General features: G+C 47.3%; 1 protein-coding gene across 1 annotated transcript; it reads left to right on the top strand.

Moving 5' to 3' along the window:
• The first annotated feature begins 1116 nt into the window (after positions 1–1116).
• HEBP1 (heme binding protein 1) lies at positions 1117–24724 on the top strand. Its single transcript, XM_040967237.1, has 4 exons — positions 1117–1295; positions 7541–7679; positions 10542–10722; positions 24127–24724. Exons 1-4 carry the CDS (start codon positions 1218–1220, stop codon positions 24296–24298), a joined length of 570 nt encoding a protein of 189 aa, XP_040823171.1. The 5' UTR covers positions 1117–1217; the 3' UTR covers positions 24299–24724.
• Positions 24725–27391: the final 2667 nt, after the last annotated feature.

Raw genomic sequence — 27391 nt, 5'->3', positions numbered from 1 at the left:
GAAGGGCATGGGGTTCACTGAGTGTTTGGAGTAAACTTTCAGAGCCGTCAGATACCCAGGACTGGTGTGAGAAGCCGGCTGCCCTGGTGCAGTGCACGGACCCCAGCAGTGCAGGGACCCGGTCTGCACAGAGCGGAGATGCAGGACACCTGGGAACTGCAGCTGTGGATTCGATGACAGGACCCAGACTCCACAGGGAGCAGTTCCAACCCTGAGCCAGTCCCCCAGCCCTTCAGGGGGCCCCTAAGACCAACAATTTTCAGCATCAGTTCCTTGCTTTGCAAAATGGTTATAACATATTACTTCTCAGTTGTATGCGGCACAAAAGGCAGCAACCGTAAAACACTGGGCCAAGAGCACTCAATAAAACTGTTCCAAAGCCATGAAAAGGCGTGAACAAAGTTTGGAAAAGCAACTTTGGGATCTCATGAAAACGGCTCCATCAGAGCAGGTGGACCAATCACCCAGGTCAGACTTGGGAGACCCGCATTCTAACTTGACTCACTTGGGGTGGATTCATGGCTACCGATTCCAGGCTCGAGCTACCGTACACCCTGGGAAGCTGTAGTATAGGCCCCTGTCATTCACCTAGGAGACATGGAGTGCATTCGGGTAAGGCCCAGACCAGTCCCTGCCACTGCTGGCATTGGGGGAGCAAAACAGAAGATAGCCCTCTCTGCCTTTCACATGAAATAAACTGATTTTAAAAAAAATGAATACAGGCCATAGAAAATAAAGTGGAAGGAAGCCTCTAGTTTTAGGGCAGAATGGGATGGGTAAAAGAAATACCACTTTTCCCCGGGGTACCACCCGCTCCTGCCGTCCTCAGGGGGGTCGCCAAATGGCTGACCTTGCACAGCCCTCAGTCGCACCCATACCGCCCTGGTTTCGCAAGCTGCCCCTGCGTTGTCCACCGGCCAGGTCTCAGTAAGGCTCGCCCCGCCAGATTCGCTCCGCCCACCAGACGTCCCCACCAATCAGGCTGTCTCTAGCGACCCTGCCCTCCTGACGCTCTGGGATCGCCCCGCCCCTTACGCTCCCGATCCTCCCCGTCCTCCCGGTTCACCCCGCCCCAGGCTAGCTCCGCCCTCCCGGCTAGCTCCGCCCCCCGGCTCGCCCCGCCAGCCTCAGCCGCCCTGCTCGCCCTGCAGGCCGCTCCTGCCCTCCTCTCCTGCACCCCGCAGCTGTCGTTGCCTCCGGAGTGCCCAGACGACAACATGTTGGGCATGATCAGGAACTCCCTGTTCGGGAGCGTAGAGACATGGCCTTGGCAGGTGCTGAGCAAAGGGGACAAGGTAGGCCCGCAGGGCTGCCGGGGCCTGGAGGAGGGTCGTACCCAGGGCATTCTGAGGGACTTCCGTGTGCGTTCCGGGTGCTTCCACGGGAGCGGCCCCCTGTGGTCCAGCACTCGGGAGAGGGAAGTCAGGGGTCCTAGGGCATTGCAGTGGGTCCTAGGGCATTGCTGGGGTGGGGGGGGGGGGGGGAGTGGAAGGAGGTTGGACCCCAGCATGGCGAGTTGGACAGCACTTGTTGAACGCATGCGTTCCTCTAGACTTCCCAGACGGCCCGAACAGTTTGCTGAGAGACATTTAAGTGCAGCAACAATTGACTAGGGTCTTGTGGGCCAGAAACTTCCCAGTGCTGGAGAGCTGAATGTAGAAGAGCCAATTCGATGCTGTCTAGATGTAAATGCCCCAGGTGTGGGTCGAAGGGTCGGGAGCAGGGGGTCCTACCTGGGCCGAAGGTGGGGCCTCGCAGGTATGCGGGAGCGCGGTGGACGCGCATCGGCAAAGGCCTCGCATGCTACAGTGTCCTTGGCCACCAGCGCTGCTGGAGTTAGGTGCCTGGATGAGAAGGGCATAAATGCATGTTCTCCTGAATTTACACCGATGCCAACAGGGCCATCTGGGACAGCCCCCGTGAAAACAGCTTTAGTCTCCTGCCTGGCATGCCTACATCCCATGTCAGGGTACAGGTTACCACTTCTGGCTCCTAATCCCAGACTCTGAAGGCAGACCCTAGAAGGTGGTGGCGGACACTGCCGCCCAGGTGGACAACCTGGCCCTAGTTGCTGATGGCTGGACTCGGCCCGGCCTGGCCCAGCCTGGTCTTGCATTTGGATGGTGACAAGCAGATGGGAGCACCCTCTCCTTTTCTGTCTCTCCTCTGCCCCTTAAAATAATAACAATTAATTTTAAGAAGATGTAAACTTCTTTTGGCACGAAACCATTTTGAAAACCATGCATAAAGAAGAGCTCCTCAGAAGTGCTAGTGAAATTGTGTATTATGAGAAAGCTAGATGTGGGTTTAAAACAGTTTTTACACCCAAAGAAACTTTTTTCCCACCAACTTTTTTGAGGTACCCTCTATGGAACCCTCCCATCACAGGACCTTATTGATTAAGAGACTGTTCTCTTAACAGTGGTCAGTGTGATGACCACAAGTTCTAGACCCAATGAGACTGGACTAGTCAGGGAACCAGAGACCTGTTACCCCTCCTATCCCTGACTCAGTGTCCCCTGCTGTTCGCAGAGTGAGCAGGGCACCCCATAAGCCAGGGTCGCATGGTGGCTCCGTTGCTGTGCAGTGATGTGTGCCAGTGCTGCCACGTTTGTAAGGCAAACTAGAATCTGATTTGCTTCCTTGAGAGGCAAAGAGAAACTGGGAATTCCCATCTGCTGAGTCACTTCCCAAATCTGCAATGTCTGGGGCTGGACATAGAAAGCCACCTGGGTCTCCCACGTGGGTGGCAGGAGCTGTGACTGCAGCTTTCTCAGATGTACTGTTATCTGGAAGTGGGAGTCAGGTGCTGCGTCCAGGAGGCATACCCAGACACTCCTGTGTGGGACATGTCTTAACTGGTAGGCCCGGTCATCTTTCCTCTCTCTCCTGTTGGGTGCTAACGAACCTCAGGTTCCCTCCTTTGCCCCTGTGTGGCCTCTCAGCTCTTTTTTTTTTATCTGTGTGACCGCTTCCTTGAGTCAAAGTGCCTCTGTTCTGTTAGGCCCTTGTGCATATGGTGTCACCTGTTGCTGATGGAGTGCCTTAGGATTGATGTGGCGCTCTCCCCCATCATTTGGTGGGATTATGACAGTGTGTGACTGCTTTCAGGTTGAAGTACACCATGCATTTCAAATGAACCTCGGTTTCTGACACTGTTGAATGGGTATAAAACTCTTTCCAGGATTCCTATGTTAAATTTCTAAAATATGAAAATATTTTATAAACTGAGCACTCTACAAATATGGTAATATCATTATATCAGAACTCAGCTCCAGTCTTACTAGCTATGTGGTCTCAGGTAACTTTGCTTCTCTGAAGCTATTCATGAGTGACAATGATAGCTCTTATCTTTGTAGATGGCTTTGAAGTTTAAATGAGATCCCCCATTACAAATGGTTCAACAGAATACCCAGCACCTGGATGGGTTACAGCACCCAGTAGGACCCCTGAGTTTTACAGGAAATGTTGGGATAGGTTACTTGTCAGCCCAACCACTCTGAACCCACAGATTTCTCAACTCTGTGACAAGAATGGCAATGCTGATGTAATAAAGAAATACTTGTGGATATTTGTAAACCTGCTTTAATATGCAAAGCCAGGATGCATTGTTTGGAAGAGAGCCTCGCCCTAAAGTTATGTTTCATGCCTTGGAGAGAGTCTGGGCAAGTGGATAGCATGCTGTGTGGGCCAGGTGGCAGGAGTGTGCAGGACTGATTGTAGGAGCTGGGCGGGGGGCACACGTGGCTGCAGGCGTTATCAGGTGCCTTCTTTCCTGCTCAGGGAGGACGAATAGGCATCTGTCTGTGCTGAATCAGGAGGCCGTGTGGCTGCTCAGAGCGAAACTGATATTCTGACTGACCTCCTTATCAGATTGTGTCCAACCTTATACTCATTGATTAGGATCGCTAGCCTGGGTTCAAATCCTGCTTTTGTACTGGAATAATGGAATAGAAAGTACCCTGTTAATTGCCATGATAAATATTTTCTTATAGTGAGAAGCAGGCTTCTAAAACCATGGTGTACAAACCACAGCAGAGGTCATAGAAGAAAACTGACCTTGCAAATCCCACAGGAAGAAGCATCTTGCAAAGCCTTTGTCTGGAACTTGAACACGACCTGACTTCCTACTGGATATTGAGAATCGGCGTCAATAATTGCTGCCTGCAGTCCTCATGTAGAATCTGGGAGGAAAGGCTAACCAGCGAGGGAGTGAAGGCAGTCTATAAATATGTTCTATATAACCAGAAATGCATGTAGGATGCTAAATGTTGAGAATCAACACCATGTTACTTAAGATGTCTGTGCTCGGCAGAAATAGGCAATCCTGGCTTTGCAGGTGTGGACAGAGCTGCCTGGAGAGCTAGGTAGATTTCTAACATCCATCTTTCACACCTAAGTGGTCACAGTGGTCCAGTGCTTCCAATGAGAGTCTGTAGATGAATGAAACCAACCCAAGGTGCCCTTTGGTCCAGCTGGCTTAGCACAAGGTGACTCTGCTTCACTCCAGGAGATGTTATCCAGGAAGTATTTCATTGTAGTCATGCAGAGTTGACTAACACACCTTACGGAAGTGTGTGTGGGGAAGGGAAGTAGCAGACAAGGAATGCCATAGTCCCCACAGGCAGGCAGAAAGAACCTAGCCAATGCAACTTCTGGAGTGAAGCAAGCCAGCATCCAGGAGAGTGAGCGAGGAGCACGATGGAGGAGGGATATGCAAGGTGGTGCTAGGAGGATTCGTTGTCTTGTGCACATGTACACATGCCTGAGGCTCTAGGGTCAGCTTGCTTCCAGAGTCCACAGAGAGGAAGAGGAGGAGTTGAATAGGCCTTCATAGCTGATAGGCTTTATTACCAGGGCTCTCAGAGCAAACTGGCTCATTCAGGCCTTGCAGTGCACTTCGCTGCACATCCACCCGAGAGCTCAGAGCACTTGTGCCATTTGGGATGACTCCTTTCTGCCCAGGAGAGCCTCCACTCTCAAGACTCAGCCATGCCTCTGTGTTTTTGTCACCTGCTTAGTCATTTAGTGATAGATTTAGTTTCATTTGTTTGCCATGCAGAGAAACAGAGATTCTGTATCTGCTGGGACACTCCCCAAATGCCTACCCTGGCTGGAAGTGAGCCAAGCTAAAGCCAAGAGCCCAGACCTCAGTCCATGTCTGCCATGGCAGTGGCAGGGTCCCAAGGGCTTGAGCTGTCACTTTCTGCCTCTCACGGTGAGGAGTCATAGGAAACAAATCAGAAGCAAAGTGGAGATTCGAATCCAGGCACTTTGATACATGAGGCTTCCCAAGTGGGGTCTCACCACCGTGCCAAACGCCCACTGCAGAATCCTGCGCTTAGATCACAAAAGCCAGTTAAACTCATTTGGAGTAGATTGGCTTACAAGCAGCTCACCATCATTGGGCTAAAGGCTGTGAAACCGCCTTTCAGTTCTGGGATCTGGCCTTCTCACTTGCTGTGGCCCACCTAACTGGTTTGCCCCAAAGGACATTGTCAGAATCCTTTCTTTTACTTTTGAGGGTCCCCAGCAGCTGGAATCCCCTTTTCTCAAGTTTTCAGAGTTGCTATATCATATCAGAATTATTTGTGTATTTCTGCTCACCACCCTAAGTATCCATCCAGATTATTCTAATCTCTTAAGTCTATGGCACGTAGCAAAGGTTTTCAATCATGTTTGTTCCATGAATCAGTGAAGCAGTGACATGCTTACAGGTTACCTACCTATAAGCATGTCAGAGTTAGGTTGGCTCACCCAGATGTGTAAACATACACACCCAAGCCCCCAACATTACCCTAAGTAGTCCCCTCGGTGTTCCCCTACTGCCCTCAAGGTCCTCACCTCTTTTTTTTTTCTTTTAAGATTTATTTATTTTTATTGGAAAGGAAGATTTACAGAGAGACAGAATGATCTATCTGCTGCTTCACTCCCCAAAGAGCTCCAATAGCCAGGAGGCAGAAGCTTCCTTAGGGTCTTCCACACAGGTGCAGGGTCCCAAGGCTTTAGGCCATCCTCCACTGCTTTCCCAGGCCATAAGCAAGGAGCTGGATGGGAAGTGGGACATGAACCAGTACCCACATGGGATGCCAGTGCTTGTAGACGAAGGATTAGCCAATGGAGCTGTTGCACTGGCTCCAGTCCTCACCTGTTTAATGCTCAGAAAAGAAATATCTAGTTTTCATCTCTTTATCAGAGTATCTCGCGCAATGCTCTGCACATAGTAGCTCAGTAGTTGGTAGTTGAATGAATAGAATGGGAAGATCAAAGGAAGGAGCCAGCTGGCCCTTTCTCCAGTAGATCTTTCCATATGTAAAACTTAACTGCATAAAATGACATCTAGTACCCTTGCTCTGAGTTTGACTTGGGCATACAAGTGTCTGCCCATAATAACTAACATAAGGGCTAAAGAAAAGAGGTTAAAATGCTTGCTTCACCCCCAAAAGCCATCAGGAGACTCTTGCAACAGGCATGCGCCTGGAGTCTGAGGGCGGGAAGCCACTTAGTAACTATGACATGTTGGGCAACTCTCTCTGGTTCTTCATTTCCTCTCTGGTGAGATGGTTACACTAAGTGAGCTCCAAAATCCCTTTCACAGCTGCAAGTTTGTGATTCCCTGAGTAAGTGCTTCTAGCATTTCCAACATTACAGGTGGACTGCCACTGAGGTCAGCCAGGAAGGGCTCAGGCAGCTGGACCCCCACTACCCACATGGTGGCCCCAGATGGAGTTCCAGACTCCGGACCTTGGCCTGGCCCAGCTCCGGCAGCTGTGAGCATCTGGGACAGTGGGCTGGCAGATGGAGAGTCTCTCTGTGTCTCTCTGTCTAGCTGCCTTTCAAACAAACAAGCCAACAAAGAAGCCTACTCCAGAAGGCACTCTGAAAGCTAGGCTTACAACTAGAGGACCTCACAGCTCCCCTCAGGACGAGCAGGCATATCACCCCAAAGCCAGGGCCCGTTTGCTGTCCCTTGAACCTTGATCTGGAACCATTCCCTCTAGCCCACAGGAAGCGGCCCTTAAGTATGAAATTGGCATTTAAAATTTCGGGTCTCTCTGACTTCTTTTTATCTTGTTTTGCATCACAAAGCCAGTAGGTATTTTTACATTCAAATATAACGCTAAGATATTAACTCTGTATGTTCAGACAATACAGACCATTCCCAGACCCTATCATCCGAACCTCCCCTAGGGATCATTATGTCTACTTGGGACTCACACCCCTTTTATTAGTCAAGAATCTTCAGTTTTTAAAATCTTGGGAAAGCCTACTTGCCCAACCTAGGGCAGCTAAACTCTTTAAAAAAAAAAAAAAGAATAATTTATTTGAGACAAAACAGGTTACCATCTTCTGACTCATTCCCCTAAATGCCCACCATCACCTGGGCTGGCCAAGTGGAAGCCAGGAGCTAGGTACTACACTGAGGTCTGCCAGATGGGTAACAGCTATACTTCTAGCAGCTGGATTCCTACTGCTTCTAGAAGGCATCACGGGTTACCACTTGGTGTCTGGTAAGCGCAGTGTCTTTCTGTGTCTCCAGAAAGACATCTCCTATGAAGAAAGAGCCTGTGAAGGAGGGAAGTTTGCCACAGTGGAAGTGACAGACAAACCTGTGGATGAGGCTCTCCGAGAAGCAATGCCCAAAGTCATGAAGTATGTGGGAGGCACCAATGACAAAGGTGAGTACCCCTGTGGGACATGGCTCTGGTCATGGAGGTGAACTTTATCCATCTCACTTCATCAGCAGAAAGTGCAAGGGAGGGACTACAAGGCACCGGTCACACCTGCTCTGGTGGCACATGAGCCTCTTGTATAAGGAGTCTATTGCAGGAAGCTCTCGGAAGGCCAACTTGATATTGGCCCAGCCCACCCTTCTGCTAAGAAGTCCCTGCTGGGCATCCCTGATTCAGGGCTTTCTCCCAGGTATGAAACTATTTTACTCTTTTTACTTCTTGGTTTGTTTAACCCCATAGTGCTTACCATATCTTTGTACTGGTTGATTAGGTAAGAAGTACCCACAATATACCACGTCACAGGCAGAGGGCAAAGCTGAATTCTTATTTGAGATTTCCACCCTAGACTGGCCATGCCCAGAGCCAGCCCCACTGCCGCTGATTCTGCTGGGCACAGAGGCTGAGACCATGGGCACTGAGTGTAGCTGGTGCCAGCTTTCATTCTGACGGTGGGATGAAGGAGCCAGTGGTCTGAGGATTCCTGTCTTAACAATTTGACCATCCACACTGGCTCACCTCTATCAAAATGATAGACCTGAAACTTTACATAAGATGTGCCTGTTAGCATGTACACCATGTTTAACTATTATGAGTGGCTCTTTAAGAAGCTCTTGGAATAAGAATTTAGCCTAGCAGTGAAGATGCTTGTATCCCACGTGGGAATCGCTGGCTTCTGATCCAAGGCACGCCCTGGGAAGTGGCAGCCAAGTCTCCCCTGCTACCCAAATGGATCAGGTCCCCAAATCCACCTTCAGCCAAACCCAGCCCTGCCCATTGTGGGTACTGAAGAGCAAGCCAGCAAATGAGAACACTTTGTCATTCAAATAAGTAAATTCTATTTATTTTCATTTTATTTGAAGAGCAGAGAGAGAAAGATCTTCAATTGGCTGCTCAAATACCCACAATACTCAGGGCTGGACCAGGCCAAGGCCATGATCCTAAAACTACAGGTGACCCAACTACTTGAGCTAGCACCTGGTTCCTCCCAGGGTGTACTCGGCAGGAGGCTGGAATGAGAGGCGGAGTCAAGACTCTAAGCCAGCGGCTCTGTGGAATGCAAGCAGCACAAAGCAGGATCTGAACCGCTGCTCAGGAAACCCTCCTCCACTTTTTCGTTTTTGAATAAAGAAAGCCTCTAATTTGGACTGCACTTTGGACTGGCTGCACCCCAAAAAGATCAGGAAACAGGTGGAAAAGGAGTTGTGTTCTATTTTTAGGATATGTCACAAGCTGATAATTTACAAAGTTGGAGATTTATATTAATATAGTAAAAGCTACTTGGAACAAAGTAATCAGGCTTTGGAAAATAAATTGACCAACAATATATCATTTTAAAACACTGTTGTAACATATTTTAAATTATATGTGAAATCAAAATTCGTTAGAGAAAATTCACTTCCCATCTAGCTCTCTGCTGTGGCCTGGGAAAACAGTTGAGGACAACCCAAAGTCTTAGGACCCTGTACCCATGTGGGAGACTCAGAAGAGGCTCCTGGCTCCCGACTTCAGATTGGCTCAACTCCAGCCATTGCAACCATTTAGGGAGTGAACCAGCAGATGGAAGATCTTCCTCTGTCTCTTCTTCTTCCTGTAAATCTTCTTTTCCAATGAAAGTAAATAAATCTTAACAAAAAAGTAGGTTTTGAAATGTAATCTTAGTATTCCTACAATCACATATTTTGCACGTTAGTCTGTTTTCCACTATTTATCGTCTTCTTAGGCTTGGTTTTTCATAGATAAGCTACATTACATCATATGCCCATAGCTTGCATAGACATATTCCTCTTTTAATGGAATTATAAACTCTACCCCAGTGAATATCCTATTACCAAAAACTTCCCCATATTTTGGAATATTTTCTCAAAATTTATATTTATGTAGGAAATAATTCATACACATAAAAAAAGTTCATGGAAAGTGGAATTAAAAGATAGTATACATTGGGGCCAGTTTGTGACACAGTAGGTTGACTTGTTGCTTGACCCATCTCAGAGTGCCCATTTAAGTCCTGGCTGTTCCACTTCCAATCCAGCTTCCTGCTAATGTAGTTGGGCCCTTGCTACCCAGGCAGGAGATTCGATTGTAGTTCCTGGCTCCCAGCTTAGGTCTATCCCATCCCTGGCTGTGGAGGGCATTTAGGGAGTGAGATAAAGAATGGAAGATCTCTCTTCCTCCTTTGGTTATTCTGCCTTTCAAATAAGTCTTTAAGGAAAAATAAGAGGTAAGATGCACTTTCCATAAACCGTTGGAAGCGTCTTTATATCTGCAATCTTGATAAATATATCGCCAAAAAAATTCCCTTAACGTAACACTATACTTCTAAAATGAATGTACATAGATAGATAAGAGGTATTTATGTCTAACTATATTTTTCAATCATACATACAGTTGTTTGAGAAACTGCTATTTCACTTCCCGAATGCCCACAATAGCTGATACTGGGATGGGGTTGGGACGGGGCTAGGGCTGAAGCTAGGATCCAGAAACTCATCCCAGGGCTCCCATGTACGTGCCAGGAACTCAGTCACATGAGCCTTCACCAGCGGCTTCCTAAGGTGCTCGTTAGCAGGAAGCTGGAACCCAGAATTAGAGTGAGGCCTTGAACCCAAATACTTCTGTATGATACAATGTCTTCAGCAATAGGCTAAATGCCCAGTGCTGAGTGTTTAATAACTGAAATATGCATTGTTAATATTAAGGACGAAGCAACACTGCCTTAGAAGAGGACTGAGAAGAACGTGTGTCCTGCATCCCTGAACATTCACTACGTCGAATGCCCACCTTGCCTGTTTGTTTTTATGTCTGTAGGAATCGGGATGGGGATGACGGTCCCTATTTCCTTTGCTGTGTTCCCCAGTGAAGATGGCTCCCTACAGAAGAAACTGAAAGTCTGGTTCCGGATTCCAAACCAGTTTCAGAGCAACCCGCCCTCCCCCAGCGATGAGAGCATCAAGATCGAGGAGCGGGACAGCATCACCGTCTATTCCATGTAAGCAGGTGGTGCTCTCAGCATCCCAGCATGACACTTGCTCCCCATCCTTTCCTCCCCAGGTCATCGCCAGTGAGCGCTGGTGTTGAATCAAGGCAGACATACTGAATCACTGTAGCATCTTTTAGATTACAGCACACACTTTGGCATTTTCTCGGAATGAACACCTTGGCCAACAGCCACATTGCTGGTCAAGAGGCTGTTCTCTCAGCTTACACTTGAGACGCCACCCTGTTATGCAGGGAGATGCCTCTGAGAATGCATAGGTCAAGCTGTGGTTTGAGATCATATAGGACTGAGGAGTAACTGGTTTTCATCGCCCCGCCCCCCTGCTCCCACTGCACTGCAGAAAGGCAGGGAGTACCTGTCAGAGCTGAGAGATCACCATCACCCACCTCCCCCAGGAAGTTCATGACCGTGGCCCTTTGGGTAGAGCATATACCCACTCTGATGTCTTCCTTGTGTTGCCTTGTGGACCTCAGATGGGGTCATGTTCCCTTGACCGTGGAGTGGCAGGTGCAAATGATTGGACACCCCATCTCCTCCAGAAACTACATCTCTTCTAGATAATTTGTGAGTCTCCATTTATCAAAAACCTGCTGTGTGACAGGCACCGAACTATGGAGAGGGGGGATTTCTGCCAGTAGTCACCGTACACGCAGGGGTTAATTCCGCTGTAGAGCAACTTCATGAAAAATAATTGTACTAGTAATCTGGCACTAGGCAAAGTTTTGATCCATTCTCAGGGATTCCCCAACTTAGTTATTTCACTGTTCTGCTCTTTAGCCTAGGGTGGGACAGATTTTCCTGGAAAGTGAGGCTCCCGGCTAAGGGCAGTCTTCAGCCAGGTGATGTGAGGCCCCCCAGAGGACAGGTTGTATAATGCAGCTGGCATGGGCCATCCAGCTGCCACGCTGCTTCCTTCCGCAGCACGTAGGGAAGTCTTCCTGCAGTGGGATAGCAAGGCACCTCCAGCACAGATTTAAGGAAGCCCTCGTTCTCACAGCATCCAAGTGCAGGATGAGACCCAAGAGTGAGCTCCCACTTAGATTTGACTCCCTATCCCACCCCAGTTCCTGTCTCTCCCATTCCCCTACCTTTTTTTTTTCTTAAGATTTATTTTATCTTTATTGAAAAGTCAAATATACAGAGAGGAGGAAGAGACAGAGAGGAAGATCTTCTGTCCACTGGTTCACTCCCCAAATAGCTACAATGGCCAGAGCTGAGCTGATCTAGAGCCAGGAGCCTGGAGCTTCTTCTGGGTCTCCCACGCAGGTGCAGGGTCCCAAGGCTTGGGGCTGTCCTCGACTACTTTCCCAGGTCACAAGCAGGGAGCTGGATGGGAAGCTGGGCTGCTGGGATTAGAACCAGCGCCCATATGGGATCCCAGTGAGGACAAGGTGAGGACTTTAGCCACTAGTCTACCGTGCTGGTCCCTGCATCTTTATTTTGTTCATTATGAACATGGATGTGGATATGCTATCGAATGTTGCAGTTGTTGACACTCAGATTGGCCCACTGTTGGCCACTGAGGGTCTCATCGAGCTGGCATCTCAGTCCTTTGGACAAAACTACGAGCATCTTTAGCATCTTCCTTGCCTGCTGGGATTGCATGTTTCCAACACAGTGTGACATTTCTTTCCCTAGAGCTTTTTCTCCTAGGAACTCTCATCCTTTATGATGTAAAAAGACTTCTATCTAGAAGTATCAAAGCCACATCTATGGAGATTTCTTTTTAAATATAAACAAATGAAAGTACCAAGTATAATGTTTAGCTGTGCATTTGTTTTTGGTACTTCTAATTTAGCATCTAGGCTTTCCTCAGTTAGCCACATGGCGTCACTGCCCTGACAAATAGGCATTCAGAAGTACCCCCTCCTATCATTGTGCTATTTCTGTCTCCACTCAAGAGAGATGAAAAGAGGCAAAAGAACTATTTCAAATACGAAGGTACAATCCAAGTAACACAATGAGGGTGTTCTATAGCAACTTTGATTCCATAAAAGAAAGTCTTACATCCTTCAATCCCTCCTCAGGTCTACAAGAAGACTGTATGCTTATTATCAATGTTAATTATCACTGCTTTTTAGAGGAATAGAATGCTAAAGGAAAAAATGATATTCTCAGAATATTTTAGTCCTCACAAGAGACCTTGGGATCATTCTCATTAGACTCGTGGTGACATTCCGGGCTATTGTCCTCAGTCATTCTATGAAGGCCAACTAGCAGAGAGCTCGGCATGTGGCATCGGGTTCTCAGTGATAGTTGAGGTCTGAAGCTTTCACATACTTTGCTAGAAATGTCTGGGTGCAGAGGAAAGAGTTGAAAATCAGGGGTCCAGGGTCATGATGACCTGGTCTCTAGTGCCAGCTCACCACTGAGTGACCATGGGAACTTCTGGCACCTTGCTGAGCCTCACTGTGCCTCACTTTCCTTGCCTTCAAGCTGTGGGTCAGAGTAACTGCTCTTTGCTTTGTGATGAGGGTGAAGTAACAGCTGTGGATGGCCCCCATGATGTTTGGTGGAAGGCAGACAGAATCTTAGCATCCTGATGTCACCTCCCAGTGAGAGTTAAGGCTTTACTGGAATGAGCAACAACAACAAAAAGGCCAAAGCTATGGCAGATATGCTTGGTTTGAAGCCTCCACTCAAGGGAGGAATGAGTTTTGTAACTTTCGGTAAATTGTCCTGGGCAATTTTCTCATCTTCTGCAATGGGCTTTACAAGGCGTTGGCTCCGAAGGTCAGTTTAGTTGTGTCTATGGAGGAGCCGGGTCAGCTCCTGGCACCCAGGATTGCTGACATTGCTTTGCCCTGTAAAGGCGCAGGCCCCCCAGGGGAAGCCACCAGCAAACGGGGAGCTCTGCCTGGACTGGAAGAAAGAGCCCGCCCCCTAATCTCTGTGTGGCCCCCATGTGAGTGCTACAGATCAGGGTTGGTGGAGTTTCTTAGATCACTGCAGTACTCTGTAGTCACAAGGAACTGGGCCCAGGATTGAGTTTGACTCACCAAACTTGGCTCCCTCACTTCAATTTAAAAGGGGCTTTCTTGGCCAATTTATCAAAAATAACCCTCTACTTGTTTGCCAATCCTGCTTTATTTTTTCTTTGCATCACTTTTCTGCAATTGTATTCTTTGTTCATTTATTTGTCACTCCTTCCTCCCCTAGAATGCAAGCTTCCTGAGGCAGGACCTCTGGCTAAAATCTACCAGGTGCTCAGTAAGAAGTGGCTAGATGGGTTTGAAAGAAGGCTGTTGGTTACTTGTACCCCTGCACTTCTCTCCCCAGCACAACTTGGTTCCTTCTTACAGCTGCCACTGTCAGCCAACTGTTGGTCACTCCCTACCCTGACCTCTGACTCCGATCTCATCAGACAATGTAAACACAAAGCTAATGTCATTTGCTCATTCTTCTATCCATTCATTCATCCAAAGGAGGGGAAAAGGTAGATTCCATGGCTCACCTACTCTGTACTTATCAACTGTGTAGGTGCTAAAGATACGACAGAGAACAAGGTCTCTGTCAGCTTACACAGGGAGACACATTCTAAAGGCGAACTCAGCCCAGTGTCTCCAGATAAGGATTGTGTCTTTCCAAAGACAAGAACAGGTATCCATGGATTGAACTTATACGGAGGACTGTTTCTAACAGGGAGAGTTACAGAGACACAGAGATCTTCTTTCCTCTGGTTCACTCCCCAAATGACTACAACTGCTAGAGGTGAGCCAGGTCAAAGCTAGCAGCCTGAAACTCTATCCAGGTTCCCACAGGGCAGTCAGGAGCTCCGGTACTTGAACCACCTTCCACTGCTTTACCAGACGCATTAGCCAAGAGCTAGATCTGAAGTGGAGCAGCCAGGACTTGAACTGGTGTTTGTACAGGATGCTGGTGTCACAGCTGGTAACTTAACATGCTGTGCCAAGACACCAACTCCAGGGATGAACACTTCTACTGAAAACTAAAATCTGACACAAGTGGACACCTGACTGGGCATTGAAGTCTTTGGCCTGGGGGGCATTCCAACCCCACCTGGAGAGACGTGTGACGGTTCTGCTGCGGTGGATTGAGTGCTTGCAATCTTGAAGTTACCTCCAAAACTCCTGCCAATAGGAATGGTGTGTATCTCAAACTTAATCAGTCACCATTTCATTTTTTTCCAGCAGCCAATTGTCCCATGAGCCCTTGGGAGGTGGGAGGGGCTCCCATCACCATGTCCACATGAGTGATACTCTAAACAGTGCCCTTAGAGCTGCCTTTCCTCCAAGCAGCAGGCTCACGCTGCCAGCTCCCCCGGAGGCAGCACTCCATCAAGCTCCCCGAGTGTCTCCCACCTCAGTGCGTCCCACGTGGAACTCAGACTCTCCCCCACGTGGTGCCTCTTTGTGTTTCCTGACATTCTAAGGGTCACTTCATGATCCTACCCACCAGCTCCCATGTAATTCTGACTTCATCACCTTTCACATTTTAATTTTTGACCCAGGTCTGTCACCTGCCAAGGTCCCTTCCTTCCCATCCATCCTGCCGCACATTTTTATCCCCACTTTCCTGAGCAACTGCTATCACCTACTAATTTCAGTCCCCCACCTTTGCCCCGCCCCTCCAAAATGTCCACAGGATCAATCATGTCATGGTCGCTCCCCTGTGCTGGGCATTTGGCACAGTTGTTAAGACACCTGTGTCCCATGTTACAGTGTCTGGGTTCAAGTTCTTGTTCGGTTTCCACCCCAGATTTCTGCTAGTGTACCCAGGGGGAGCCAGCAGGGGGGTGCTCAAATACTTGGATCCCAGCCACATATATGGGAGACACAGACTGAGCTCCTGGCTCCTGGCTTCAGCCTGGTCCTGTTCTGGTCCCATTCTGGCTGCTGTGGGCATTTGGGGAACGGACCAGTGGTTGGAAGATTTTCTTTTCTCTTTCAAGTAAAATGAAAACAAACAAAAAACGAAGCCTCCCCAGTGGGCCTCAGCCTGCCCTAACCTCAGCACACAATGGGCTTGGACCAAAGCCCAGCTGGTAATGAAATTTCCCATTCCTATGAAGAGGGGGTGAGTGGACTTTGGGTCCCCACCAAGCAGGAAAGTCTAGTGAGAATTCTATGTCATGGCATTTATTACATGCCACGACACAGCCCAGCCCCCTCCAACTGTCCATCTAACATCACAACAACTCACTCCCCACCTCATCTGACCCAGCATCCTCTTCCAGACTTTCACTCGTCCTCATCCAGCTCTTTGGAAACCCTCTCCTCAGTCTTTGCTAGTTGGGAGGTCAGGGATGTTATCACGTTGTTCATTGCTGATATCCACAAAGATTCTTAAAAATAATGGCTTAGGTTAGGTCTTCCGGGAACACTTCCCCTTCACGTTCTGAGTCAGAAACAACCATTCCCAGTTCTGTTTTCCTGTTGGTGGGCACCTGGCACTTTCTGCCTTGATTCCTTTGCTCTGCACACAGTTACATGCCCAGCTGACTCCCACCACTGTGCGTGACCTGTTGCGTGTCAAGTTTTAGAGCTGGGTGGGCAGGCCCAGAGTCACTGTATCTCTCTCCTCCTTGCCTGCGCCAAACACTCCCTGAAAGATGACACATTATGGCTTCTGGCCTCCTTGGACGAGAGCCCCCCTTGGTTAGCTGCATCTTGCTAATGCTGCGCCATCCTCCCCCTCAACTTCCCTGTCCCCACCCCCAACTCTTCCAGCCTTTTTTAATCAACTCCCTTGGTGTTTCAGGAATCCAGGGCATGTGTGTGTTTGATTCCTTTGTTGCCATGGTAGCCGGATTCTTTGTCCTGACACTGGCGGAGATAAAATACAATGCCCTAGAGGACAACTTCTTTGAAGCTGGGGAGTTGGAGACCTATTAACAGGCTTACAAACCTAGTGTCTGTGCTGTGTGTTTATCTCCTTTCAAAAGAAGCTCAAAGCACTTTATGAGCATTCCTGACCTCACACTCAGGTGCTCGTGAACTGAGAGAGCTGTGGGAGCTGTGTCACCTCCCTGAGCACACAGGAACCTAGGCCGGGAAGGGGTAAGCTGCTTGTCCCATGATGGCAGCTGAGGGCCCCTAGCGCTGGGCTTCCTGCACACTGCAGGGTTGACTTCCTGGTGGGCTTTATTCCCTGGCGTGTTTGTGCATTTCTGTAAATGGAATTAGGATGAACTGTGTTCATTTTTCAGTAAAATTCCTACGTGACGGCCTGGGTCTTTAGTCAAGTACTTCAGATTTGCCAAGGCGCACTTCAGAGTTCCTGCATTTGAGTCCTGGCTCCCATTCCTAACTCCAGCTGCCTCCTGATGCAGACCTTGGGAGGCAACTGGTATTTGTGCAAATAGTGGAGGTCCTGCTGCTTGTATGGGAGACCTGAACCGAGTTCCCAATTCTTGGCCTTGACCTTGTCCATCCCTAGCTGTGATGGTTGTCTGGGCAGGAAACCAGAAGTCAGGAGTTCTCCTGTGTTCTCTTTCTGTCCCCATTTATGTGTATCTCAAATCAAATATTTTTTTAAAAAGAAATTGCTTCCATGATAAAACAGGGGCATTTTTACCTTAATTACAAAGATTTCGGTACCTGGAAATTAAACACCAGAACAGGTATGGGCTGGCGTTGGCACAGTGGCTAAGACTCTGCATGGGATACCCACATCCTGTGTCAAGGTACATGGCTTGAATGCCAGCTCTGCTTTCTGTTCCGACTTCCTGCTGATGTGCGCCCTGAGATGCAGCAGGTGATGGCTCAAGTACTGGCATCCTTGCTACCCACGTGGGAGATCTGGTTGGAGTTCCAGGCTCTTGGCTTCTACCCCAGCCCAGCCTTGGGTTTCATGGACATTTGAGGGACCAGGTGGTGGAAGATCTCTTTCTCTCCAGCGGTGAGTCATGACACGCGCTGTCACATCCTGCTGGGTCTCCTTTTGCCTCTCTCGCAGATCCTTCGTGGAGTCCCTCTTCCTCCACCCACCGCTGGGCGTTAGGACTCCCAGAGCATAACTTCTGATCTCATTTGCACAACAGCCGTGCCTCACATCTCTCCTTATCTTGCGCCAGGGTTATAGGAGGTGGCTGGAACAGAGGTCCTTGTCTTCTTGTAACAAAAGAATTTTGCGTGGATAGGTGACATTCTTCCTGAGTTTTATTACCCAGTGTTCTCAGGCTGGGTAGCCCCCTTGGCACCGGGCAGAGGGGACTTTCCTGTGGTGCTTTCCTTGGAGAGAAGGCTAGGGCCACCTGTAAAGTTGGCTGGAGTACAAGTAGAACTTTGCAGTGTAAAATCCTGGGCTGTTGCCAACATGGAGGCTGCTAGGTGGAGAGGCAGGGGTCAGGGGTGGGTGCTGCACCCCTTTGCATGGGTGTTTTGTTTCCTTCAGGCCCCTTATACACACACGCAGGCTACATCTAAGCCTACTCTCTGAGGACTCCCAGACTTCTCTCCCAGATCTCTCCCAAATTCATGTCTGACTCCAATTCTTTCCCAAGTCTAAAGAGGTTTCCACAGCGTCAGAAATACATCTGGATATTTACTTGATCGTTGTTGGGGGGAAGCAGTGGGCATTGTGGTGCAGCCCGTGAAACCACCACTTGGGAGCCCACATCCCATGCAGATTCAGATACAGGCTGCTGTATCCCGGGAGGCAGGAGACAATGGCTCAAGCGCTTGGGCCCTCTGCCTTTAAAGTAGGTGAAAAATAAACACTAGCTTTAAGAGGAGTGAAGATGAGCAGTGTTCGCAAATATCTTTGTGTGGATATAATTCACAGATGCACGTATCAACACATCCATGGTCCGAATCGTGAACAACCCACCTGCACTCGTGCTTTCCAAAGTGACTCAGCCCTTGGCCCCTGTTGCAGCTTGAGGATCTGCTGCCACCTAGAGGCTCAACAGGAGCCTTGAGGAGTCTCCTACTCTCCATCTCCCTTGACATCTGATCACTTCTCAAATCTGCCCTTGTTCCGGCCTTCATGAGCTCAAACTTGGCTGTGTCTCTCACCCCTCTGCCATCTCCTCTATCCTCTTCTGCCACTAGTACATGCAGTCTATCTAATCACAGTCTGACTGCATCCATCCCTACCCTAAATACTTTAGTGTTCAGCTTCGAATCCAGGGTCAGGTTCAAACTGCTTGGAGTGGCTGTCAGGCTCATTCCAATGTGGCTGCTGTTGGTTCTGTGTTAGCCTTCACCACTGTGCCCATAGTAGGTGCTTAAATGTTTATTATCTGAGTGAGTGAGTGAGTGGGTGAGTGAGTAAAGCTGGGGACAAACAACGCTGCATAAACCCTCACTGCAATAGTGGAATTAAACACTGTCATCTTTGCTTTGTCCCAGAATGGTCCATTCCATGGTAGTGTCTGACATGTGTCAGGCACTGGGTATGGTGCTCTGGATATATTAGTGGACAAAAACAGAGAATCGTGCTCTAATGGAGCAGAAAGAGAAAAAGCAAAATGAAGCATTAAGATCAGGAATAGGGGTGAGGAGTTGTGTTACAAGATAAAATGGGGTTTTGAGAGCAGTCCTCCTTGAGAAATTGAGGACTGCTCATGGAGCCAGATCGCATTATTACTCTAAATTTCCTTCATGCCACTTGCCTTGGGAGACTAGAAATTGAAAGAAGAAACCAAAGGCAGCCCCTCTGTATCTACAGAGCCCACCAACCACAAACAAATTTTTTTTAAATGTTGCATCTATACTAAGCATATATAGGCCTTTTTTCTTGCCTTTATTCTCTAAAGAATATAGCACAACTATTGATAGCATTTACATTGTGTTAGGTATTAAACATAACCTGGAGAGAAATTAAAGTATGTGAGAAGATGTGTATTGGATTTATGCACTATGCAATTTGTAGAAGAGATTGAGAGCATCAAAGATTTTGGTATCTGTGAAGGACCTGGAACCAAAGCCCCAAAGATGCTGTGGGAAATTGGGATGGCAATTAGCTCTTGTTTGTTCCTTCCTTCTTTCCCTCCCTCCCTTCTTCCTTCCTTCCACCTATCCTCCCATCCATCCATCCATCTTGTCTTTCCTTCTTTCCTTTTTAAGGATTTATTTATTTGAAAGTCAGAGTTAGAGAGGGAGAAACAGAAGTTTTCCATTCTCTGATTGATTCACTCCCTAAATGGTTGCAGTGACCAGGGATGGACCAGGCCAAAGCCAGGAGCAGGAACCAGTGTCCATATGGAATGCCAGCGTTACAGACAGTGGTTTTACCCACTGTACTACAGTGCCAGCCCTGATAGTTGCCATTTCCTGTGAGCTTACCACTTGAGAGGCATCCACTGAGAAGTTGCAGCATCTTTTCTCCTTTCATCTTTCAATAACCTGCTGATATGATGTTGTTATTATCCTAGTTAACAAATAAAAAGAGCCAGTGAGGTGATGGAATAGGCTCCATTTGCAGCATTGGCATCCCACATGAGCACTGGTTTTAGACTCGGTTGCTCCAGTTCCTATCCAACTCCTTGCAAATGGCCTGGGAAAGCAGTGGAGGATGGCTCAAGTCCTTGCCCTGCATCCACACGGGACACTTTGACAGCTCTTGGCTTTGGATTGACTCAGCCCCAATCACTGTGGCCATTTGGGGAATCAACCAACTAGATGGAAGACTCTGTCTCTATTCTCTCTATAAATCTGCCTTTCAAGTAAAAATAAATGAAACTTTAAAGAACTTCAAACTCAGAGAAATTGAAGAATTTGCCCAAGACACTACAGTAGAGGTGGCAGAACTAGCACGTGAGCATACACACTAGCCAGCTTGCCTCCAAATGTTGAATTTTTAAATCTTATTTTGTTTTTTATCAAAGATGCACAGAGAGAGACCATCTCTCTATTGGTTCAGAAACCCGGATATCTGCAAAAGCAGGACTGGGCCCAGCCCAAGCCAGCAGTCTGGCAGTCAGTCTGGGTCTCACACATGCGTGACAGGGACCCAGGCACTTGGGCCATCCCATTGTTGGCCAGCTGAAGGTTCCCTGTGGTTTTATTTCAGATTCTTATGAGATAAAAATCCACCAAAGCAAAGACATGAAATTAAAGAATCGGATCAGAATTAAAGAAGGAGAAGACACATTCAGAGGTAATCGTGACAGCCCCACCAGGAGAGGAAGGTGCCAGGCAGGCAGTGATCCCCTTTGTTGGGAAGGGGCGTTGCCCTAATGGAGTATGGAGATGGTGTGGAGTTTAGGCAGGGTTCAACCTATGTGATGGCCTCTGGCAGGTTGTCATGGTGTTTTCCATGAGGAAGGTTTTCATAGCTAAGTACGTGTGTGTTCATTTTGGCATCTTTTATGATACAGGAGATGGGTGCCTCATGGAAAAGAGGGTATGCTGAATTGGCATAAAAAGGGGCAGGGTTAGGGGTACAGATTTAGAGATAGAAGCTATTGGAAACTTCTCAACGTCTTCATTCGCTGACTCCCTGCCTAACACATCACCATGCTGCACATTAGCAGGAAGCCTGGTTGTAAGCAAAGGGAACTCCATGGACATTCCGAAGGACATGTTAACTGCTTGAACCAAAGGCCCATCCTAAATGAAGACATTTGAGGACCACTTCTTTGGGCCTCTCCAAAATCAGTTTAAAGAGACAATATCTGTTTTCACAAAGAATTCAGTATCAGCACAAGTAAAAGCTTCTGGAAGCACACAACACCTGTTCCCAGGTCCCTGCCCCCATGTGATGCATTACAGACAAGTGGTTCCCAGCCTAAAGGCATTCTTCATAAAAACAAAACAAACCAAAAAAACAGTGATCTGCCTTCTCGCAGTCTTGTTGACAGAAACCCCTTCCTTGAATATCCATCCTGTCTGCTAATCCCGTCTCCTCCTCTTTGCTCTAAACGACACCAGAGCTTAGCTTCCTTCCATGGCCTGATCAGCTTCCTCCAGTGTATTTGAGGAATCAATTTCAATTCCAACTGGTCTCAGCGCTGTCTTCGGGCTGCTGCTGTTGTCTAGACATTCGAATAATCAATCCCTCAGAGACCCAATCCTGGGTGTTCGCATGTCCTCCTCCTCTACCATGACTAACTACTCACAAAGAAGGCAAGTGTGACTCAGAGGGCTCCACCACAAATAATGCATTCTTTGGCCCAATCTTGCCCCATGCAAAGTCAGGCTTTTGAGTCACAAAGGTCACTAGAAAGGGTGGGGTTGGGGGTGATGTGTTAGACTCTCCTTAAGATTTTAATAGAACCCAAATGTAGAGCAGAGTATTTAGGGTAGGTTACAGGACACATTTGGGAAAAGAAGATGATATGAGAAAGAAAATAACCTTGAACAGAAAGACTTTCTTGCTTTTCTGTGCCCAACTTCTGCCAGGGAAGCAGCTGATACAGGAGAGGCTTCTTTGCTTTGTGGGGAAAGATTGCTTTAACGTCCTGACTAGGAAGGCTTGTTAAGAGTGATTCCTGTCTCTGGACTGTGGGGCCCCAGCTTGCCTATGCCCTGGAGTCCTGGTCTGTGTTGGTATCTAGTTTGTTGGTTTATTTATTTATTATTTTTGTCTTATTTTTGTCATTGATCCAATAATATTTAATGATATGGAAGCAGTCTTAGGTGAGAAGTTAGAACATAAAATGATTATAACAGTCCCAACTGAATGAAATTCTTTTATATTTAGAAATTAAGAAAAACCTGATAAAAATCATTCATGGTTTTATCTAATGTCTAAAATTTTCTTCATTGTAGTTTTTTCAAATTTTGTGCATGAATACATACTATTTTCATAATCTGAAAAAATATTATTAAAATAAGTATGTTTGCATGCATGCCACAAGGAAAAAAGGAAACATCCAAATTTTAAAAATGTCTTTGTGTGCAGCGTAATAAATTATTTCCATTTTCTCTTTAATAAGGTTCACCATTTACTAAATTTGATAATAAGCAACTATTACTCTTGGAATAAACATTTCAAAAAAAATACTAGGGACTGGTGCCATGGTGTAGTAAATTAATCCTCTACCAGCATCCTATGCATGTGCCAGTTCATGTCCCGGCTGCTCCACTTCCAATCCAGCTCCATGCTTATGGCCTGGAAAAGCAACAGAGGATGGCTTGGGTCCTTGCAACCCTGCACCCACGAGGGAGACCCAGAAGAGGAGACCTGGAAGAGGCTCCTGGCTTCAGATAGGTCCAACTCTTGACTGTTGTTGCCATTTGGAGAGTGAATGGTGGATGGAAGATTCGCGCTCTCTCTCTTTCTCTTTCTTTCTCCCTATCTCTCCCTCTCTCTATAACTGCATTTCAAACAAAAATAAAAATGAATCTTAAAAAAAAATCAATCTTAGGTAGTCTAGGTCACACTATAATTATATTTTAATGATTATTTTAAAGTGAATGTTAAGTATATGTGCTAACATATCATACATATTATACATATACATATTATACAAACTACTCACAATTTCCCATATGAACATTTTATGCTATTAAATATTCACCTGGGATGTTTTTAATGGCTGAGTAATATTTTCTAGAGGCGTTTATTACATGTAGGTTATTTTCTTTCTAGTTTTTGAGTTTAAGGAGCATTCTTACTCATAAATCTTCTTCAGAGTCCTACAGTTTTTGAGTTCTCCATTCTTCTGAGCGAAGGCAGCCAAGGCTTGAAGCTTTGGGGTTTTGTTTAACTTAATTTATGGATGTCCTTGAGAAAGAGAGAAACCGACAGATCTTCCAACCACTGGTTCACTCCCCAAATCCAGTGAGGACCAAACCTGGGAACTGGACATTCACCCCAGGTCTCCCACAGGATGCCAGGAACCCAGGCGGCTGAGCCTTCACCTGTTCCCAGCTCCTACATTAGAAAGAGGTTGGACCCAGGGGCCAGACCAGGGAGCCCAGGGAGCAGCAGGTGGGAGGCGGGCATCTTAACCACTGGGCTAACCCTCGACGGCAGGAACTCTGTTCAGCGACTGTGTGTGAGTGCTGTGGTGGGCTCAGTTCCCGGAACTGCCTTGGATGGGTCTTGAACTCCACCCAGCTCCCCTTTTTTCCTTCTGCCTTCTTCAGCTGGTGACAGAGGCAGAGAAGTGGAGCAGCTGGGGCAGCAGAGGGAGCTAGAGAGAAGCAGGGAAGGCATGGCCCTGGGGAAAAGCCATCCTAGCATCTCCATAAGACACTTCAGGAAAGAACCAGAAACTCATGTTTGGTGTGTGCCAACTGTACTTCAGACCCTGCAACAGAATTTTTCACACTCACCATGGCATTTTAATGCTTATAATATATTTGGAGGAAAGAGCAGATATATTCCCATGTCACAGATGAGAAAACTGAGGCACAAGGAAAGCCAAATCCCTCTATGCTCTAGCATGCTGTCATACTAGGTATGTTGAGTGTCCTGTTTTTTGTTTGTAAGATCCCTTCTTTCTTCAAGGTCATGTCCTTTCCCCACTTGTATCCTCAGGCAGTTTGGTGGTTATGCCAAGGAGGCAGATTACGTGGCACACGCCTCCCAACTGCGTGCCGCCCTCGAGGGCACAGCCACCTACCGGAGCGACATCTACTTCTGCACTGGCTATGACCCTCCCATGAAGCCCTACGGACGTCGGAATGAGGTCTGGCTTGTGAAGACATGAGTGATTCATGCAGCTTGGAACTTGCTGGAAGCTTCTGGGTGTTTCCTTACCCTGGGGTGGGGGAAAGAGTGGGAGATGCTTCCCAAATTCAAGCCACATTTCACCAACTTCCCTTCCATGTCTCTCACTGCCAGTTTCCTGAAATCAGCATGTTCCATGTACAGAGGCTCTTTTTTCTTGTGGTTGGAAATAATAGTCAAGATCAGCATGATTCTCACTGATTAGAAAATTCTAGGAGACTGGAAAAAAAATCCAGGCAGCATTTTTTTAAGCCATCTGGATCATTTCAAAGTGATTTAAAAAATTATTGAATTTGTATTTTTGGTATTAAAGAGAAAATGTGATTTGTGCATGATCTTTCTTATGATTCTTACAAGAGATTTGTCTAAAAGGGAATCAAAAATAAAAAATCTTTGGTTTAAAAAACTGAGATAAATCCAGGGTGCAATTATTCCCAGGATTCTATAATCTTACAGATAGCGAGAACACTTGAGAAAGGAATCAAACGGATTTATTCCAACGTGGATTCTGAAATCCACGCACAGTTTTCTCATTTATTTTTTGGCCAAGAGCTGATTCCATCAGCTGATTCACTCCCCAGATGCCTGTCATGGCCACGCCTGGGCTAGGCCAAAAGCAGGAGCTCAGAGCTCAATCCAGGCCTGCCATGTCGGGGGCAAAATCCAGTTACTGGAGCCATCACCACTGCCTCCCAAACTCTGCATTAGCAGGACCTGGGGTCAAGAACTGGAACAGAGAGACTCAAAACCAGGTCCTGCCCTGTGGGACACTGAGCGAAATGCCTGCCTCTCCAGGGATTTGTAAGCAAAGATTCCTTTTTTCTTCCTCCAAAAATTGCATCTTTTTATTACATTGTTTATGAGTTTTTGAAGTACCCTCATATGGTTTTCAGCACTACTAATGGAGTGTTTACTGTAGCCGGAATCCTTTATTTAGCATTTCAGAGTTCTTGAAAAGAGAAAACCCAAGATCCTGGGGAAGGCAGCCTGGCTCCCCCGCCTGCTTGAACATCCCTCCACTAGACGTTGGTCACGGCTGTCGGAGTGCTGTCACGGTCATGAGCCAAGGACCACTCTGACAGCTGTGGTCTGGGAAAGGTTCCAGGAGTCCCAGGAGACGACTGAGGAAGACGGTCAGCACATCCCGAGAATCCTGCAGCCCTGGAGGCCAGGGATGGAGCTGAAGGACTTATCCAGGATGACGGGATGAGATCCAATAAAAGAGAAGGCCCATTCTCTTTAACTAAACAGTCTGGGATGAAGTTTTGGATTAAGTGGTTATGGCACCACTTAGGACAACCTGTTCCCATAGCAAGAGTTCCTGAGTTCAATTTCTGGGCTCCTGACTCCAGCTTCCTTCCAGTAGACTGTGGGAAGCAGCAGTTTCCATAACTCAAGTAATTGGGTCCCTGCTACCCACACAGGAGATCAGGATTGCCTCCGGTGTCCCAGCTTAAGCGAGGCTCCCTCTTGGCCAGAGCAGGCATTTGAGGGGCAAACCAGCACATGAGAGCACTGTCCACACCTGCCTTGTCTCTCTGACTTGGACATGGGTTTTTTAAGGCTTTTTTTTTTAATTGGAAAAGCAGATTTTGCAGCACGCAGAGAGACAGAAGGATAAAGATTTTCCATCTAGGCTCGTCACAATGGCTCAATCACTAAACCCTCACCTTGTAAGCACCTGGATCCCATATGGGTGCCAGTTCATGTCCCAGCTGCTTACTTCCCATCCAGCTCACTGCTTGTGGCTTGGGGAAGCAGTACAGGATGGCTCAAAACCTTAGGATCCTGTATCCACATGGGAGACCTGGAAGAAGCTCCTGGCTCTCTGCTTTAAATTGACTCAGTTTTGACCATTGCAGCCATTTGAGGGAGGGAGGAAGGAGGGAGAACCACAGAGACCTGAAAGTCTGATCGATAATCTGTGGTTTAATAATGCAAGCTTTTGTGCTGATTCCCACTCACTGTCTTGTCAGCATCTTCCCCACACAGAAGCTCATGAAAATACCCTCAACCCCGTTTCACTCCCCTTCCCTAGAATCTGGAGTCGAGGACATGGCTGATAATTAAGATTGTTGTATAAATAAGTTGGAAGACAGGACCCAGAAGAGCACAGATGCTGACAAATGTCCAAACTATATTCCAGGGGTGGGCATCTGGAACAGCAGTTCAAACCCTGCCTGCCATGCACACATACCACACTAGAGGGCCAGGGTGTGAGTCCAGCTCCCCGCAACAGTCGGTGGGTCCCTGCCACACGTTCAGGAGTCCTGGGTTGAATTCCAGTCCTGGTTTTGGCTTGACTTAACCCCGGCTGTTAGAGGCTTTGGGGAGTGAACCTGCAAATGGAAGATTCACTCACATATTCTGTCTGTTTCTCTCAAATAACTGGAAATAAATAATAATTTGATTTTATTATGAGTGGTCATTGTGGCACAACAGTTAAATCAGTGCTCAGGATGCCCATAATCCATACCAAAGTGCCCGAGTTCAAGTCCTGGCTACCTCTTCATCCCAGCTTCTCACTACTGCACACCTGCAAGGCAGGCAGCGTAAATCATTAGGACCCATCACTCGTGCGGGAGATCCACATGGAGTTTCTGGCTCCTAGATTCAGCCTGGACCAGCCCTGGCTGTTATATCTGGGGAGGGAACCACCAGATGAAAATCTGCATGTGTGTGTGTGATGCAGGAAGTCAATGTTCTCAATTTTAGTACTCAATTCAGGCTTTGCTTCGACAAATAAGTAAATAACAATCTTGGCTTGATTCTGAGGCTTGCAGCGTCTAAGGAACAGTGCATACATTTATGATAATTGAGTACAAAAGTTGTATGTGAGTGAAATTGACATTTTGAGATTTCATTATTGTTTTTGGTTCTCATCTACACTTCTGGAGAACACTGCTTCTTTTACTTGTTACTGGATGAATTCTTTAGTTAGTAGAAGGTTGAGCCTGTGATTATAAAGCAAACTGAAAGCATGTCATCGTAAAAATTTTTTCAAAAGTAAGACAAGAAGAAGGGTCAGAAGGAGGGAGAGGGCAAGATGGAAAATATCATTAGGCTTTAAAAA

The sequence above is a fragment of the Ochotona curzoniae genome, unplaced genomic scaffold (genome assembly GCF_017591425.1).
Source record: "Ochotona curzoniae isolate NIBS_2020 unplaced genomic scaffold, NIBS_Ocur_1.0 contig_1482, whole genome shotgun sequence".
NCBI classification, from domain to species: Eukaryota; Metazoa; Chordata; class Mammalia; order Lagomorpha; family Ochotonidae; genus Ochotona; species Ochotona curzoniae.
The sequence above is the reverse complement of the archived record's forward strand: the minus strand, read 5'-3'. Positions and strand labels throughout refer to the sequence as shown.